The sequence below is a fragment of the Cololabis saira genome, chromosome 1, assembly GCF_033807715.1.
Source record: "Cololabis saira isolate AMF1-May2022 chromosome 1, fColSai1.1, whole genome shotgun sequence".
NCBI lineage: Eukaryota > Metazoa > Chordata > Actinopteri > Beloniformes > Belonidae > Cololabis > Cololabis saira.
Window position 1 is genome coordinate 40,312,885 of NC_084587.1, and position 17,969 is coordinate 40,330,853.

Below are 17,969 nucleotides of genomic sequence, written 5' to 3' on the forward strand. Positions count from 1 at the left end.
AGCAGAAGTATAAACAAAAAGCTCAGGGACCGGTTGACAATTTATGTCAATTTTAATAAACATTTTAGAAAAAAACAATGCATTTTACAATGCAGGCTATCATCAGCGACGTTAGCTGATGTTGTGGCCTTTAAAACTTGCTTCTGCAAATCTAACTCACGTTTTTTCCTTCCACTGGTTTGTCTTTGAGAGAAGGATGTTTTGTATTTAAGTGTCTTTGGAGCTTGGATGGGTTCATTGCTTCGTTGGCGAGCGTTTCTCCACATAAAATACATAGTGGGTTTGGCGCCTCCAAATCGCCCGTTGCAACAAATCCGTATTTTATATACATAATGTCGTACTTGCGATTAAAGCTTTTGCTTTTCTTTTTGGTAGGATTTTCCACGTGTTCATCACTATTTCTTTTACTCGAACAACCAGTAAAGAAACGGCTCATGGAGGTTTGCTGAGGTCCGCTCATCTCTGCAGCAGACTGTACCTAACCTGCATACAGCACCTGTGCATGGCGCTGTTCAGTCCGGTCGGGTACCAGAACTTATTGTCCGCCAAGCCATGACAGGGCTGCCACTCAAAGAAACACATTTCGATTTATACAAGTTTTGGATGAAATTATATGACAAAAAAATGCAAAAATTGTTTTCTTAAATTTAGTATGAGGTTGCTTTAATTATGTGGCAAATGATAATAAACACGAGAAAGATGGGTACTTCAATGAAAAATAGATATTTTATTCAACTTTGCTGCTGTCATTCATGCAGGGAGACACCTAAAACATGCTGGATAGGTCTTTCCAGGACCGGAGTTGGAGACCCCTGTATTATGCTCTTATTTATTCATGTAATAATATACAGGTGGAGGTCGGAAAATTTGAATATATTGCAAAACTTCATTCGTAGTAAATTCAACTTAAGGTTAAACAAATATTATTTCCCATTACATGCAAAGTGAGATATTTCAAGCCTTTATTTGTTATAATTTTGGTGATTATGGCTCACAGTTTATGAAAACCCCAAATAAAAAATCTCAAAAAATTAGAATATATTATGAAATCATTAAACAATTCAATCATCAAAATTATAACAAATAAAGGATTAACATATATTGCTTTGCCTGTAATGAGACTATGTACTGTAATATACATGTATTACGTGGTCTGATAACCATCTCCCGACGAATATTTAATTCTCTGCGCATTAATTCTGCACCTTCATCAATTGTGTCTTCATCAAAAGGACATGCCATGTTCGTGACAATGGACTTCTAATATATATACTGACTCTGTTTTTAATGACAGACGGCAGAACTTCGCCAAAACTCGCCTGCTGACTGAATGAATGAGGAAATCAAATGTGCGTGTGTCTCTGAAAGAGGCGGAGACGCAGAGAAACTCCAGGTTCATTCATATAAACCTGACCAGGTTAGGTTCAGAGAGTCTGTTACTACAGTAACCGAGAGCTTAAGTTACCTCTCTTTGTGAAACAGGCTAGAGTTACTGCTCTTTCTATGGTTTGAGTTACCTCCCTTTGTGAAACGGAAAACTCAGTTTCCCTCATTTCAGGGTTAACAGACTCCGAGTTTTCACTAAACCTGCTTTGTGAAACGGACCCCTGCTCATATCATTGATCAGCATCTGCAGTATTGATCAGTGAGCGCAGTCGTCTGCTGCGGGGAGACGCAAAAAAAAAAAAAAAAAAAAAGCTGCGCTGACGGCTCTCGGCAGAGATTGTATGAGGTGAAGTGAAGTGAGATGCCTCACTCCATTGGGAAAACCCCGTCTGGTGAGAATTGCCGACAATTTTGATTATCGCTTTTTGTCGACAACGTCGGCGCATCGTTGCAGACCTAATTATGATCGGAACACAAGCCATTCCACGGCCCGGTAGTAACGGCTCTACGGACCGGTACCGGTCCGGGGACCGGGGGTTGGGAATCACGGCACTAGAGGAATCGTTCTTTTTGGTTTGGAACGCTTCATCTGACCTTATTACTAGAAAACTTAAAACGTATACGGATTTTTTTCATAAATCCTCCCTCAAGCTCCTTTAACATATCAACATTTGTGTGCCATGTCTGAGAAGGAAAAAAGGAGAACCAAGGAAGAAATCTGAAGTCCCGTAACTTTTACATTGGTCTCAAATCTTAATGATCTTGCTAAGTTTTCCAGCGTCATCACTGCACAATTCTGAATAAGAATAAAAAAGAAAAAAACATGACAAATGGTCTGAAACATGTCATGTTCATTTATTAACTTTATTTACTTTATTATTATTATTATTAACTATGGCGTGGGGCGAAAGATATGTGTCTGCGTGAAAGAGAAAGTAAGGATCAAATAAATCAAATTTGTCAAAACACCAAAGGAATTACAAACAAATGACTGCTGAATCTGATTCCAAATCAGAACAATCCCGAGAACTCGCTTTTTGAGAGAATGTGAAATTATCGTACACTTCCGACTATTGATCGGAAGGTACGGAAGTCGAAATTATCATAAAGATACGGAAATTATCATAAAGATACGATAATTATCGGACATCTGGCAACATTGAAAGGCCTTGAATGACCTTTGTTAATATTTTTAAACTGTAAAACATGTAATCTTTCTAGAAATATTAGAGAAATGTATCATCCTAGACTGAAGCTTTTAGACACCAGTTTTTCTATCTCTTTCATATTCACAATGAAAAAAAAAAGATCTGGTGTGCCCAACTGCTGTTTTCTATGCCACTGTTAAGCAAATAAAAAAATGAAAGTAACATATAGATAATTTCTTTTAAATCATTCTCAGGGCCATACACGCTTTAAGAGATAAACCCTTCAATACAGAATCTGCTAAACTGAGTTCAGCCTATTTTGTTTCCATCTTGAATGACACCATAGGCTCAATGTGGCTGGCTGAAATAAGTACTTTAAAAACAATAACCATCAAGTCAGCATCAGCTTACTGGTACTGCACTAAGGTGACAGTGGATTGTGGGACAGTGCTGGGAAGAGAGAGGTAAATGCAGGAAAAGGAGTTTGACTGCATGTGTCATCAATCACGTCAGCAATAAAAATATCTATATTTAGCCTCGTAGCAGCTGTGGTGGAAACTGTCCCATGTGGAAGTGAAGGATATCTGGGAACAATGCAAATGTACATTTACACCATGGATGTGGCTTTGAGATAGCCTACAGGTCATTCTCAAGTGCTTCCACCGTATTAGATATTTCTAGACAACATTAGAGGGTGCCACATGTCTTTGTCTGCATGGATGATAAACTCATTCACATTGAAAAAGGTCGCCTCCTATATCGTGCTTACTACAGCAACTACCACAAGCTGCGCAGGCGAAACAAGCACACATGTAACTTGCTAGACGAGATTTAAAATGATCCATTTCACCTACAAAACCTAAGCTCCATTACGTCAACAAATACATTTCAGAGTAAAATACTGAGGTTAAGTCTGTATTCACAGAAATGTCCTGCTGCTGCAGAGACCTTTTCTATGGGCACGGTTCCTCCCAGCCCCATCAAAACAGAAACGTAAAATTGTGATTCTTTGTCTCTGATCAGTGCACCTCCATCCCAATCTGGCAACCTCCCCCAATAACATTGGCCCTACAAGAGGGAGTGACAGCCCTCTGGTTGCTAGGCAGGCACCACCAATCCACTGTTGCCAAGGGAATGCCGGCATGCAGGGGCAGCTGGAGAAATGGTGGAGTGTGTTGGGGGTTGGTGGCTTTAACCATAACAGAGGACTGATAATGGGGTGGGGGGTGGGGTGGAGTGCTGCACAAGTTCAAGGCTGCTATGTCCCTCTCATGGCGGTGATGGCAATAGTGTATGTGTGTCTGAGTGTTTGGTGAACTAGTACGGGTGTGGTACCAGACAAAGCAAGGGGGAGGGCTGTGGTTTGTGAAGCAGGGCTGATGTAACCGCACATGGGCTATGGTTATGTTGAGAACAAATGGCTTTGTGGGATGACCAAAGCAAATGCGATATCCTGTGTGTTTGTGTATGGTGGCCACAAATAACATACATTGTCTAATTCTGTCACAAATTGGCAGTAAATAAACTAATATACTGATAAAAGAGGGAAAAATGTTACCAAAACACTTTATGAATGTATATTTTACAGCAATATAAATTCATAACATATGTGGCCTTGTGATAAACTGGCGACCTATCCAGGGTGTAACCCCTGTCTCCTGCCTGTAATGAGCTGGGAGAGGCTCCAGCAGACCCCCGTGACCCTGCACAGAATAAACAACAGGTATAGAACATTAATGGATGGATAAATTAACTACAGACACAAATTAAAATCCCATGTCCGATATGTGAAAGAGTAGAAAAAGGAAGCACATATATTTCTGCAAGACACAGCATGCTTCAAACATATGCGGACAAGTGGGCTGCTGAAATATATATTTAATATATAAGTCAAGAGTCATCTCAAAGAATGAATCCTTTTTACTGTGTGATATGTCCAAGAGACACATTTCCCCAACTGCATGTTTATAGTAATACAGTTCATTTTTCATGCAAAAATTGGTAGCATTTTGGTAAATATTTTCTTAAAGACAAGATTTCTGTGTTTAATGGCAAAAAGAAAATCCCTCGCATGCTGAGACTGAAACTGTCCTTGAAATACAACAGTAGATGCCCCAGTGTAAGAAAGAAAAAAAGTGTGCTAAAAAACTAAATAAACCTACATTAAGTATTACAGAAGCATCAGTCAGAAGCTGCTCAAGTTCAAGGCTCACATTGTTCAGAGAGGGCACGTGTCACATCCCTGAATTCTTTATTTTAAAGAGCTTATAAAAACAACCAGTTCCAGAAAAGTTTGGACGCTAAAAATGTAAATAAAAACAGAGTCTTTATTTCACTCACAGTCAAACATAAATAACAAATCCGATGTTGAAACTTGACATATTCCCATTTTACAGAAAATATTAGCTTATTTTGAATTTGATGGCAACAACATATCTCAAAACAGTTGGAACAGGGGCAAAAGAATGCTGCAAAAACAATTGGCACAAACCAAAACCCCTGGAGGGGAATTGGAGAACTACCGTAAGTAGTTTAATTGGCACCAGATCAGTAACATAACTGAGTATAAACGTTTGAGAAAGGTGGAGCTCCTTAGATGTTAGGATGGGCAAAGGTTCATCAATGTGCACCAAACTGCAACAATGTACCATGAAACTATTTCAGGAAAATGTTCCTGAATGTAAGAGTACAAAGACCTCACCATCTACAGTGTAATATCATCAAAAGTTCAAAGAATCAGGAGGAATTTCTGCAAAGGTCAAAGCTGAAGGTCAAAACTGAATGCTTGTGATCTCCGGGCTCTCAGAGGATCACACGCATTCAAAACAGTCATGATTCTCTACTAGAAATCATTAAATGGAATCAGCAACACTTTCATAGTTCACCATGCAATGCACAAATGCAGTTTACAGCTCTATCATGCAAAGAAGAAGCTGTATGTGAAAAACGATCCAGAAATGCAGCTATTTCCTCTGGGCCAACTAATGGTCTGAGGCAAAAAAAAAGAAACTGTTCTGTTGTCAGATGACTCAAAATGTTTTAAATGTATTGGAAACCATGTCCTGCATACAACAGAGGAGAGGGACCTTGTCATTAGCACTCTGAAAAGACACTGATACTGATAAGAACATAGTGAGGTTTTAAAACAACTCCCATCCAGACAATGTCTTTTTTAGGAAAGGCCTTGCACATTTCAGCTAAACTGCATACTGCATCCATCACAACAGCACGGTTTCTCAGGAGAAGCATTCAGATGCTGGACTGGCCTGCCTGCAGTTCAGGCCTTTCCCCTGTAGAAAACATTTGGCACATCATGAATTGAAAAATCCAGCAATGAAGGACAAGACTGTTGAGCAGCTCCAATCCTGTATCAGACAAGAATGGGACAATGTTCCTCTTCTCAAACTCCAGCGACTGCTGTCCTCACTTCCCAGACATTTATAGACAAGTGTTAATTGTTAACTGCTAGACAATAGTAAGCATCACCTTATTCCCACTGTTTTTTAGATGTGTTGCTGGCATCAAATACAAATGGTCTCTCTCAGGTTTAACATCTCTGTTACTTGTGCTCTATTGGGGAAAAAATATAGGTTTATAAGATCTGCAAATCATTGTATTCTATTGTAATTTACATTTTACGCAGCTACAATTTAATTGGGGGTTTAAATGTGGAGGGAAAAAAACTGTATTTTTGGCCTACTTCTATCTATGTATTGTAGTGAAACTCTTCCTGTCTAGATAAGTTTATTGGTTTGATCGTCTATTTATTTATATGTGTCATATGCTCTACTGGAGAAAAGAAATGAGAAACCTGCCCAAAAATATCAACTCAATTTCCACAAAACTTCACTCAGTACATCTGATCATTGAACTTAGCCAGCCTTTGTCTCGTTGGATTCAACGCGTCACCACAAGGACTGATGGACGCCGATAAACACAAATATAAAGGTCAAACTTTTATTGAATCTTCTCTAACGCATGTCCTTGTTATAAATGAACCATGTACTAACTACTAACTAATCTTAAAAGCATGTGCATATCAGTCTGTGGGGTAACTTTGTGGAATGATCTGGATGATGAAATCAAACGAAGCACTAACTTTATGCAGTTTAAAACACATACAAGGAAGCAATTCTTGACAAGTATAAAAATGGGGACCCCAAAAGAACTCAGTTTGCCTTCCATATGTATTTCTTTGATTGTTATTTTGTTCCTTGTGGGATGGATTATACGATACAAATGTAACTGCCTGTATTCATGGCTGGTCATGGATCATTGTAGAGGTGACTGGGAGATTGGATTTTTGAATTTAGGATATTGTAGGAGACCGGTTTAATTATGCCTTGATCTTTGTTTATTGGTTGTTTGTGTTGTATTAATTTTTGTTATTTTTTCTTTTATTTCTTTTCTTTTCTTTTAAATTTTTATAAGGCTTACATGATTTGATATTGTGAGGAAGGGACAAGGCTAAATAAGCATTCTGCTTCCTCCTGTTCCCTCTCAAACACATTGTTTTGCTGTTGTGTTTTTATTTTTGGATGAGGCTTAAATTGTTTTGCTTTTTTTATATATATTTTGATGCTTTTTGATGGGTTTTGTTGTGTTCGAGACAAAGCCAACAATAAACAATAAAAATAAATAAACAATAAACCACTCCCGCCGGAGAGACAGAATACGGAAGAGGATTAGGGCCAGGCAAGAGAGTGGAAGATATTTTTTTATTATGCACTTAGAGAAAAAAGACGAAATGTCGAGAAAAAAGACGAAATGTTGAGATTAATGTTGAAATACAATTTCGAGAAAAAAGTCTAAATTTTGTGAATAAAGTCGAAATTTCGCCTTTTTCGACTTATTTCTTGACATTTGGACTTTTTTCTCGAAATTGTACTTCAACATTTATGTCGACTTTTCGACTTTTTTCTCGACATTTCAACTTTTTTCTTAAAATTTCGACTTTTTTCTCAACATTTCAACTTTTTTCTCAACATTTCCACTTTATTCACGAAATTTTGACTTTTTTCTCTCGACGTTTCGACTTTTTTCTCAACATTTCGACCTTTTTCTCAACATTTCAACTTTTTTCTCAACATTTCGACTTTTTTCCCGAAATTGTACTTCAACATTAATCTCGACATTTCAACTTTATTCACGAAATTTTGACTTTTTTCTCGACATTTCGACTTTTTTTCTCGAAATTGTACTTCAACATTAATCTCGACATTTCGACTTTTTCTCAACATTTGGACTTTTCTCTCGAAGTGCACAATGAAAAAAAAAATCTTCCTCCTCTAAAATATTATTTTTATTTTTCTCCTGCCTGGCCCTAATACTCTTCCGTACGAACACATTGTTTTGCTGCTGTGTTTTTATTTTTGGATGAGACTGTTTTGTTTTGCCTTTTTTTAATAGTTTGATGGGTTTTGTTGTGTTCGAGACAAAACCAACAATAAAAACCAATAACCAATAAAGCAGTCCCGCCGGAGAGACGGGGATCCAGACGGCGATGAGAGCACAAAGCCCCGGGTTAAACCCCCTCCCTCCCTGGGGGGAGCAGCGGACCTGCGCGGACTCACAGCGCTATATTACACATTTCAACTTTTTTCTCAACATTTCGACTTTTTTCTCAACATTTCGACTTTATTCACGAAATTTTGACTTTCTTTCTCTTGACATTTCGACTTTTTTCTTGACATTTTGACCTTTTTCTCAACATTTCGACTTTTATCTCAACATTTCGATTTTTTTCTCGAAATTGTACTTCAACATTAATCTCAACGTTACGACTTTTTTTTCTCGAAATTGTACTTCAACATTAATCTCGACATTTCGACTTTTTTCTCAACATTTCGACTTTTTTCTCGAAATTGTACTTCAACATTAATCTCGACATTTCAACTTTATTCACGAAATTTTGACTTTTTTCTCGACATTTCGACTTTTTTCTCAAAATTGTACTTCAACATTAATCTCGACTTTTCGACTTTTTCTCAACATTTGGACTTTTCTCTCGAAGTGCACAATGAAAAAAAAAATCTTCCTCCTCTAAAATATTATTTTTATTTTTCTCCTGCCTGGCCCTAATACTCTTCCGTACGAACACATTGTTTTGCTGCTGTGTTTTTATTTTTGGATGAGACTGTTTTGTTTTGCTTTTTTTAAATAGTTTGATGGGTTTTGTTGTGTTCGAGACAAAAACCAACAATAAAACCAAATAACCAATAAAGCAGTCCCGCCGGAGAGACGGGGATCCAGACGGCGATGAGAGCACAAAGCCCCGGGTTAAACCCCCTCCCTCCCGGACCTGCGCGGACTCACAGCGCTCACATAAACGTGACGAGGCAGCTCGGAGCTGTTATGCAACCATGACCTACTAACCGATATCTGCTGGAGGGGAGCGGAGAAACTGGAGCAAAGAGTCCGGCAGCAGCAGCAGCAGCAGCAGCAGCCCGAGCCAAGACCCGGCACAGCATCACACCGAGACACGAACACTAACTTTCCCCACACGTTTCCCGGGACGTTTCCTCCACAGGAAAACAAGGGAAGGAGAAAGAAAAAAAACGGGAGCAAGCAAGACAGCTTTTGTGTCGGGGAATGCCTCAGCCTCCTCTCCCTCCTCCAGGACACTACATGAGAGGTATGTTTGCACTGCGTGTTCTGCTGCTTGGTTGCTTTTCTTTCTTTTTTTTTTCGTCTTTACTAGAGGTAAAAGTAAAGACGAAAATGTTGGGGTTGGCTATAGTTGGCTTTTAAAGGGGGTTTTTGGCCACGAGGAAGCGATGCGCATGGCCGGGTATTGTTCACATGGAGGATCCTGCGTCCTGGAGACGCGTTTGGTCACGTAACACACGGCGCTCCCGGGGCACATTTTACACTTTTTAAAGCCTTCATCGCGGCTGTTTCCCTCCCCCCCATCTCGTTTCCTCAGTGTTGGGTATTATTGACTCCGTCTCCACGGATGAAGTCATGGCGGTGTGCTATTCCTGCGGGTGGTGTTTTCCAGGGACCGGGAGCAGCTGCGGCTCCGGCCGGCTGTCTGCTTGATGCAGACATTAGACCAGGCACGTGGCATGCTGCTGCTGCTGCTATGTAGGTCACTGGATCACTGCTTACCAGCTATCAATTCATCAATCTGGATCACTGCTTACCAGCTATCAATTAATCAATCTGCCTGTTCAGCTGAGAAACACAGCGTCTTTCAAGAAGAACATTCATATCAAAAGTTGTATTTAATGGGACATCCTCAACAAAACCATTTACTTGAGAGGGGTGGTTCGTTAAACATATTACATACATTTAGGATGGATTGCTCCTTTTTGACATTAAACTGTAATTTAATACCGAATTACACTGTAAGATCAATCACTATTCTCAGATATGAAGAAAATGTTACCTCATGGTTTTTGTAACGAGTAGATTATTTGGTTGTATTTGAATTCCATTGAATACTAAATGCCCATTTTCAAAAGAGAACTCTTCAAAATGTCTTTATTATATTCAAAATAAGTCCCGGTGGAGTCGGATATCCTCTGTACTGTATTAAGTGAAGCACAGAGCTGTCCTTTAAGGGAGTAGGACGGTATGACATAACCTGCAGCACACAGGGAAATAAACGGCAATAAACTGCAGCTCCCTCTTGGGAAAGCGACGTATTCTCAGTCGCATCCTAATCATTATTCATATTCGCAATGGGTTTAAATTCTTATTTCTTAAGCAGAAATGTTGTAAATCTCTGCAATGGGAACTGTGCTTTGGAAACGGTGTTCCACCAGTGATGTAACACCATTGCTCAGTGTCTGCTGCTGCTATTTTTAACCAGCTTAGTAGGCCTACTTTTCCTCCAGCAGAAAACATGTCACTGGGAGAAAAAACTGAAGACTAAGTGTGTGTGTGAGAGACATACATACATACATACATACATACATACATACATACATACATACATACATACATACATACATACATACATACATACATACATACATACATACATACATACATACATACATACATACATACATACTTGTGTGTATTTATAAAATTACACACAAACTGTTGGGTACAAAGCTTGTCTGGCAAGATCCCGGTGGGGCTTTGTAAGGTAGTTAGAAGGACCGGCTAATAAGCAGCATCCAGGATGTGATGCAATGCATGGAAACCCTTGTCTGAAGAGGTCAGGCACAGTTCTGTCGAGTCCTGCTGCTGCCAGCTGGTCTTGCTTCAGAGTAGGTCTCACTGTGTCCCGTAAATATAGGTCAGACCTGAATCTGGGTGAGGAGACCAAGAGGTTTATAGGGCAAGTGTTGGACTACTTTGACTGCCCTTTGAGGAATTCAAGATTGCAGACCATAAATACACAACCAGCAGTAACTCCTATTCTTAGTTTACCATCTTTTATTATTTGTTTTATAATAGTGTTACGTTTTCTCTTAATTCACAGGCACAAGTCTTTTTAGTCACATAATATTTTAGGTAGGGTTCAATGGCATGTTGTTGCGTAGCGTGCAGTAGCTGACCTAGAATGTCGAATGTCTGGATTCTTGTCCCCTTGTTTTGTTTAACACAAACCCGTGGGGCAAAGTGTAGCTTCTTTGTCACGGCCCCTCCATGTGTTTGGTGTTGGATCATTTAAAAGATAGAGGAAGGATGTCTTGCGTTTTACTCACACTTGCCTCAGAGGGGGTCAGAGGAAAAGCATTGCTGCACGAGTAGCAAGTGTCTGTAATTTACCTCAGGGAATATGTTTTACTCTGAGAAACGAACCCTTTACTGTAGCTGGAATGAGTCATTATTTCTAATGGGAAATGATCGTACAAAAGCCAGTTACACAATGCAGCATGCATGTCGTACCACTAGTCTTGGCTTTTATTCAGAGCATGGCAATTACGAGGAGACTGGTGAAAACAGATCGCAGGGCAGTCATAGCCATAACCTGTAGCGTCTGCTGCTATGCAATATACATTTGTTACACAAACTTTGCTCTGTAGCGAGAGAAATTCAGAGCACGTACATTGTGAGCAACAACAGCAGCCCCTCCCCATGCAGTCCTAAGAGAGAGCTGGTTACTGAATTTGGCTGCAAAGATGGGTGTGTTGCTGTGACGTCAATGCCATAGCCCCGTCTCTCGCTATCGCTCCCCTTTCGCCACTAATTCACATTGTACTGTGCTGCAGAAGGTGCCACAAGGTCTCTTGAGCGAACAGGAGTTAATGTTGCATGAACATCATCGGGGCTTTCATAACCTGACGTTTAGACGGATGACGTATTCGGTTGCATTTCTTTAACTCCTCCCGCAGCAGATTCTGTAAAATTCCTCTTGCGTCTACCATTTGAATTCCTTCTGTGACCCAATCTTACTCGGCTTCCTCCCCTCCCTCACCTCTTTGGGCTCTCTATTTTTAGAGTGCACTCTAATACTCTCTCCCCTCTCCTGCACTCCCTCCCTTGCAGTCCCACTGACCTATTTTGTGGTGCACTATCAAAGACAGGAGGAGTGTTTACTGCTTTGTGTGGTTTCTAGGTCAGTGGGACAGCATTGACGTGTGCATGTCTCCTTCTCACCTGTCTTTGTTTCGTGTTCTTGTCCCTGCATGTCTTTATGAAAATTATCCAGCAGGGTATTTGAGGGTAAATTGTTTTGCATATCTTCTTGTTCAGATACCTCTTGTGTTCAGTGCAGCTTTACCAAAAATACACACACATATTTATTATATATATTATATTATATTATACCTGGAAAACCTGTTTAAGCATTTATGTTCCAGTGACTGGATGGTTCAAATGAAGCTTTTGTCTTATGCTGGATGCTTGAACAATAAGCTCCAGCAGAAGCCAGTGTGAGCCATTTCTTTCTACTCAAGAATTGTTGTTTGAGATAGGAGAGGGTTTTAACCCTCATTATTAGAGTAGTTAGTGCTCTATGGAGATTTTTCTTTTTTTTTTAGCTCTGCTTACTCTGATGTAATTTTCAAGGCTCTCTTTTATAGAGAGAGCACAAGGTCTAGGTTCATCTTGCCATGTCTTCAGTAACACTCTGCATATTTCCTTTTGTAAAAGTGTTTTGTTATTTTTAGTCACAGAATAGTATTCACAATTGCTTTGTCCATGAGCGCGATACAAATGGCACTCACAGCAATAACAGATGTGTAGTACCCTACATAAAACCCTTTTCCCTCAATGGTTAAATGCATGAAGGCCAAAAGCTACAGAAAACATTTTTTGTAGACAAATCTTTTCTTGTTTAATAGTATATATAGCATACCTCCTGTACCAATGTGTGATTTGCATATTATTTCATGATACAACTCAGTAACCATGAGCCGGCTACGTCGAAGTTTGCATTTTGACAAAATGTGTCAAAGTTGCTTCATTTTATTGTATTTATCAATTAATTTCCTGGTATTTGATTATAACTGCATGCCTTGAGAAATACTATCATCCTTTTAGAAAGGCAATCCTGATGAAGGCATTTACCGTATATGAATAAAAGGTTGTATTCATGTTGTTTAACTCTAGAGCAGTAAATAAAAACCCTAGTCACTGTTAAATGACCTAGATTATAATTTAATCTATGTGTGTGTCTGCATCATCAAAATGTGTTTTCAAGGGACTCTGGGACTGCAATGTTGTGCAGTGATGTCTTATTAATAACTGCTTATCAGTTGTATAATACTGTGCAGTGGGAGAAGTAAAGAAAGGCAGTTTTACAAATAAGACAAGATCGTGTTATTACATAACACCAAATTGCTGTCAACATCTGTGCTGCATTTAACATAGTTTATTTTACTCCATAATACGAGATGCAATGGGTGGGAAAGGCTTACTGTTGTACCAACATGTTGACACCGCACAAGTAACTCAACAGCTTAGTGTGTGATGGCTAGGGGAGGATCGAAGTTGCCGTGACTCCGATAGAAATGCTGTACCCCAAAAAGTAGAAATTATGATAATTGCCATTTTACTACACCACAGTAAAATCATATTGTCATTTCTCCATCAGTTCTTTATTACTCCATCTTTGGAGAGTGTGCACTAGGTCAGTGTGCTTCACTCTTCATCATGTGACTTAGCTGCACTTTACACAAGAGCTCTGCAGTAGCAGCAGAGCTTTGGTATGAAACATGTTTAGTCACAGCCACAGCTCTAGTTACCCGTCTACAGACTCTGCATTCACTTTCCTGCTCCACCCGAAGTCATATACAAAATATACGTTTATCTTTTGGAGTTTTTTTTTTTTTTTTTAGATTTTTCAATTATGCAATCTAGAATTACAGTTAAGAAATCTGATTTTTGTAATTACCACAATGAACTGCAGTGACTTTACAGCCGATCTAACTGTTGGTCTTTGTCTCCCTTCTTCTTTTTCTTTCTGTTTCAGTTACCTCGTTATCACAAAACAAACGGCAACACTGAAGCTGGATCCTGAAGGAATCCTGCAGCAGACAAACCGACTTGCATCCTGTGTGAGAGCCAGCGAAAATCAGGGCTCTGGTCTTACAGCAATCGTAGCTGGGCTGAAGATTGACTGGACACCAACACCAGCGAAAATCCACAAGTTTTGAACTATTGCGGAGGCAGCTCAAAGGCTTTTTACTCATACTTCAACACTTACTTCTTTTTTCAAGTTCATTGTTCAGAAGACTACGTCAATGTCTGAAGTGTTTGTGGAGTTCCACCTCTTTTTAATCTTCCTGGCTAGTTTAGACACTTGAACATTTGGATTTGAAACATAGATAACACAAATCAATGAGGCTATCTCTTCAAAGAGCACAAATACCTCATCTAAAATTTTTTGCAGATTCTGCGACATAGGGCAGATTTCTTACGAACAAGGCAGAAAGTTTTCACAGTTTGACGTCTTTTCCCTCCCCCTTCGCCAGGGACATACTCTGGCCCCCAGCTGGAAAAAATGGAAGGTCTCAGTCTACACATCCGATCTGCTAGCCCCGAAAATGCCATGAAAGTTGACACTTTTTCCCCTTACAAAAACAGCCCCCCATCCCCTGTTTCTGAAGGGGGTGCACGAGCCAGTCGCCAGGCTAAAGGATCCAAGCCCACAATGACTTCCCGGCGCAAGCGTGAGTTCATTTCTGATGAAAAGAAAGATGCTTCTTACTGGGAAAAACGAAGGAAAAACAACGAGGCAGCCAAGCGTTCGAGGGAGAAACGTCGTCTCAATGATATGGTGTTAGAGAACCGGGTCATTGCACTGAACGATGAGAACGTTCGTCTCAAGACGGAGCTTCTTCAGCTCAAGTTGCGCTTTGGCCTCATCAGTGCGGCCTCCTATATGGAGAAAAGTCAGCAGATCTCCAACAGTGCTGCTGAGAGCCTTGCCTGCACCAACGGGAGCAGCAGTAATGGCACAGCAAATAACACCTACCTCTCAAGCAGCGGTTACTCCAGTGCATCCCAGGCAATGCTTAACTCTGACTCATCTGAAGCTGAACAGTCAAGTCACGGTGACCGCCACACCACGCTCCACAAGTACTCACCACTGGGCTCTCTGTCCGACATGTCTGATGGCTCGTCCAGAGATAGTCCTGAACCCATTGGCTACAACATAAAGAAGGAACCCACAAGCATGGAGATGGTTGGACTGGAAAGCAACAGGATCCCCAATGAAATGCCAACTGGGTCTTATCATGGCAACCACACGCCTCTGGTTTCCCCTCACCAGCAAAATGCCCCACTGGCTGAAAGTGCCAAGAGCTACCAGCACCACCAACGACAGCAGCAGTCCCACATGGACACCTCCAGTCCTGCTGCTCAGGCCACATCTGCGCAGAGGAGCGTCATCTTGTACCGGTCCAGCAGCGGCTGTTACCCCTTGGAGAACCAGAGCCCAGAGGACCAGCAGTCCCAACAGAGCAGACTGCCTCAGTATTGCCAGCACACCTTACCTTCCATGTTCGCTGACTGCTCGGCATCCATCACTGAGGTGGCAGAGAAGCTAGAGAGGACAAAGACCATGGACTCGCCACAGTATGAATACACCAATGGACATGCTGAGTCTGGAGAGGGGTTGCAGCAAGGGTATAATCACAACGCCCAACAGCTACATGACAACCAACATCATTGCAGCCACCAGGGTCAGAAGAGCAGCCTACAGCACACTGAGAGCCACCAGAACCCTTTTGCTCCTGATCTTATCCACAGTGAGGAGGGCAAGTCCTCCTTCACTCAGCACAATGGCTACCTCAACACACTGGATGAAGAGCCCCCTGTGCTCACCTATGAGGGGGGCCCCCAAGCTGATGGTTTCTATCAGGAAAATTCTTCAGCGAAAGATACATCCTCCAGTGACGGAGATCCTCGTAGCTCTGATAAGGAGGGCTCTACAGATGACGAATCCCCCTCCTCCTTCTCCTCCTCCTCATCAGAGATCAGTAGCTACCACCAAAAGAGAGAAGAAGCTTCCGGTTTCCACGATCAATGCCAAGCCGAGGTCAAAGGCACTGCCCTGCCTCACAAGCTTCGCCTCAAGTACAGAGCTCTGTCCAATGGGGCAGTTGGAGCTCAGGTAGAAGCCCTGGTTAACATGGCTGCATCCCTCTCTCCTACTTTGCCCCAGCATCCATACTTGGCTCTACCCTGCAATCCTCACAGCGGCCAGGCTAGTGGTGAACGGAAAGAGATGGAGAATGAGACTGAGTATATGGAAGATGTCATGACTCAGGTGAATGAGACAGAGGTTAGGAATGAAGGACTGAAAAAAGGGATCCAGCATTGAGAGAGGGGGGTGCAATAAGAGGTGGGACTAAGGACATTTATGAACAGCTTGAACATTTTCTTTATACCTCGTCATCTGTAGAAGATAGACTGCTGCAACTATGGCTTACGTTGGGACCTTGCAAGACAAAAAAGCCACTGATGTGCGTGAGATGTATTTAGGATGTGATTTCACGATTACTTTTCACTGTGTCACCTGTACTCCTTCCTATACTCTCTCCTACCTCCCACTGATCCCTCTATTTGAAATCAATAGACTGATGAGGGATATGGCAAAATTATATTCTCCAGAGCTGAAGTTTGGGATTGTTCCCTTGTGAAAAATGTCAACATTATTCAATTATTCATAATTGTAAAATGCCTTAGGGGCAGGCCAGTTTTAATTGTGGCATTGCAGGAGCTATCATTTGACCAAAGACAAAACACATTTCCCCTTTTGCTCAGTTTTTGGTAGATCTATACATCTTCCTCCCTCTCTTCTCTGTGGCTCTCAAGTCCTCTTCTTCTCAAAGCACTTAGATTGTATATTACTGTGACATATACATCTGAATATATGGAATATATATTTTAAGAAAAAGAAAAAAACGTTGGCAAAAAATAAAATGGCCGGGTGTGGAAGTTGTGGACTTAATGTGATGAGTTTGGTGTTTTGAAACATTTAGTACAGTCCCTCTCTGTCTAGAAAACACCTCAAAGGTGATTTTTCATTAAAGCCAACAGTAAAACAAGAATAAAGTTGTTTTTCCCCCCCCTGATTAACGAATAACATCAGGGTCCTTGTTAAGCTCATCTTTGACACTCAAAGCTTTCAAAATAGTCAAAGCCAACTATCTATATCAAGGTGACGCTGTCACACATAATGTCAACCTTCTTTGCCCATTGAATCAATGCGTCTCCATTTCAAGACAAAAATGATCTGATGGTTAAAACGTCTCTCAAACCAGCAAAGCTGCTCTATTTTCAAAGGTGCCTCTTTGATGTGTTGTCCCTCGTCCCCTCGTTGGCAAATGTCTTAATGATCCTGTTCATCTAGCACTGATTTGTTTTAGCTACAGTAACTGCAGTAGATCATACAGTATGTAAAGTGGTGCCTGCCTCTGGCCACTGTGTATAAATGTACAGTTCTCTCTTTCTTGTATACTGGTTTTATTAATATTGTTTTCTATTATATTATTACATTACATTTATTATTTTGTGAATTTTTGTCATTCATTTGTCCCGTTAAGCTCTATGCTCTTCCTGGTTGTGCTTTGCATTTATCCATGATCCCCTTCGCCCCATTACCATTTGTATTCTGTGTTACTGTATAACCTCTGTCTTTTGCCGAAAGGCTTTCCACAATTTAAAAAAAAAAGAGACTGGCTTGTCCAGAAGTGATTTATGTATTGTTAAAAGCCACATGGACATGCAAATGGTTATGAAAAACCACTCAATTTGAATTTTCCTCAAAAATGGGGGGAGAGCAAATAAAGGTTTCTTAAATAAATGAATCTGTCTTGAACTGTTTGATTTACTTAGAAGAAATGCATCTTGAAAAGTGACACAAGCACCTGGTCACAGCTATAAGCAGCAGAGGATCGCTGAGCTGATCACAGCTCACCTTCACAATGACATCATGGCCAAATACATGTCTCACATAAGCAGAATAATGATGCAACGTCATCCAGAAAACATCACTAAAATTGCAAAATTACCAAGTCACTGACT

General features: G+C 40.6%; 1 protein-coding gene across 1 annotated transcript; it reads left to right on the forward strand.

The window, feature by feature from the left end:
• The first annotated feature begins 8,893 nt into the window (after nucleotides 1-8,893).
• LOC133445631 (uncharacterized) lies at nucleotides 8,894-17,737 on the forward strand. The gene is made up of 2 exons (XM_061722957.1): nucleotides 8,894-9,168; nucleotides 13,909-17,737. The coding sequence occupies exon 2, from the start codon at nucleotides 14,440-14,442 to the stop codon at nucleotides 16,261-16,263; it is 1,824 nt and encodes a 607-aa protein (XP_061578941.1). The 5' UTR covers nucleotides 8,894-9,168; nucleotides 13,909-14,439; the 3' UTR covers nucleotides 16,264-17,737.
• Nucleotides 17,738-17,969: the final 232 nt, after the last annotated feature.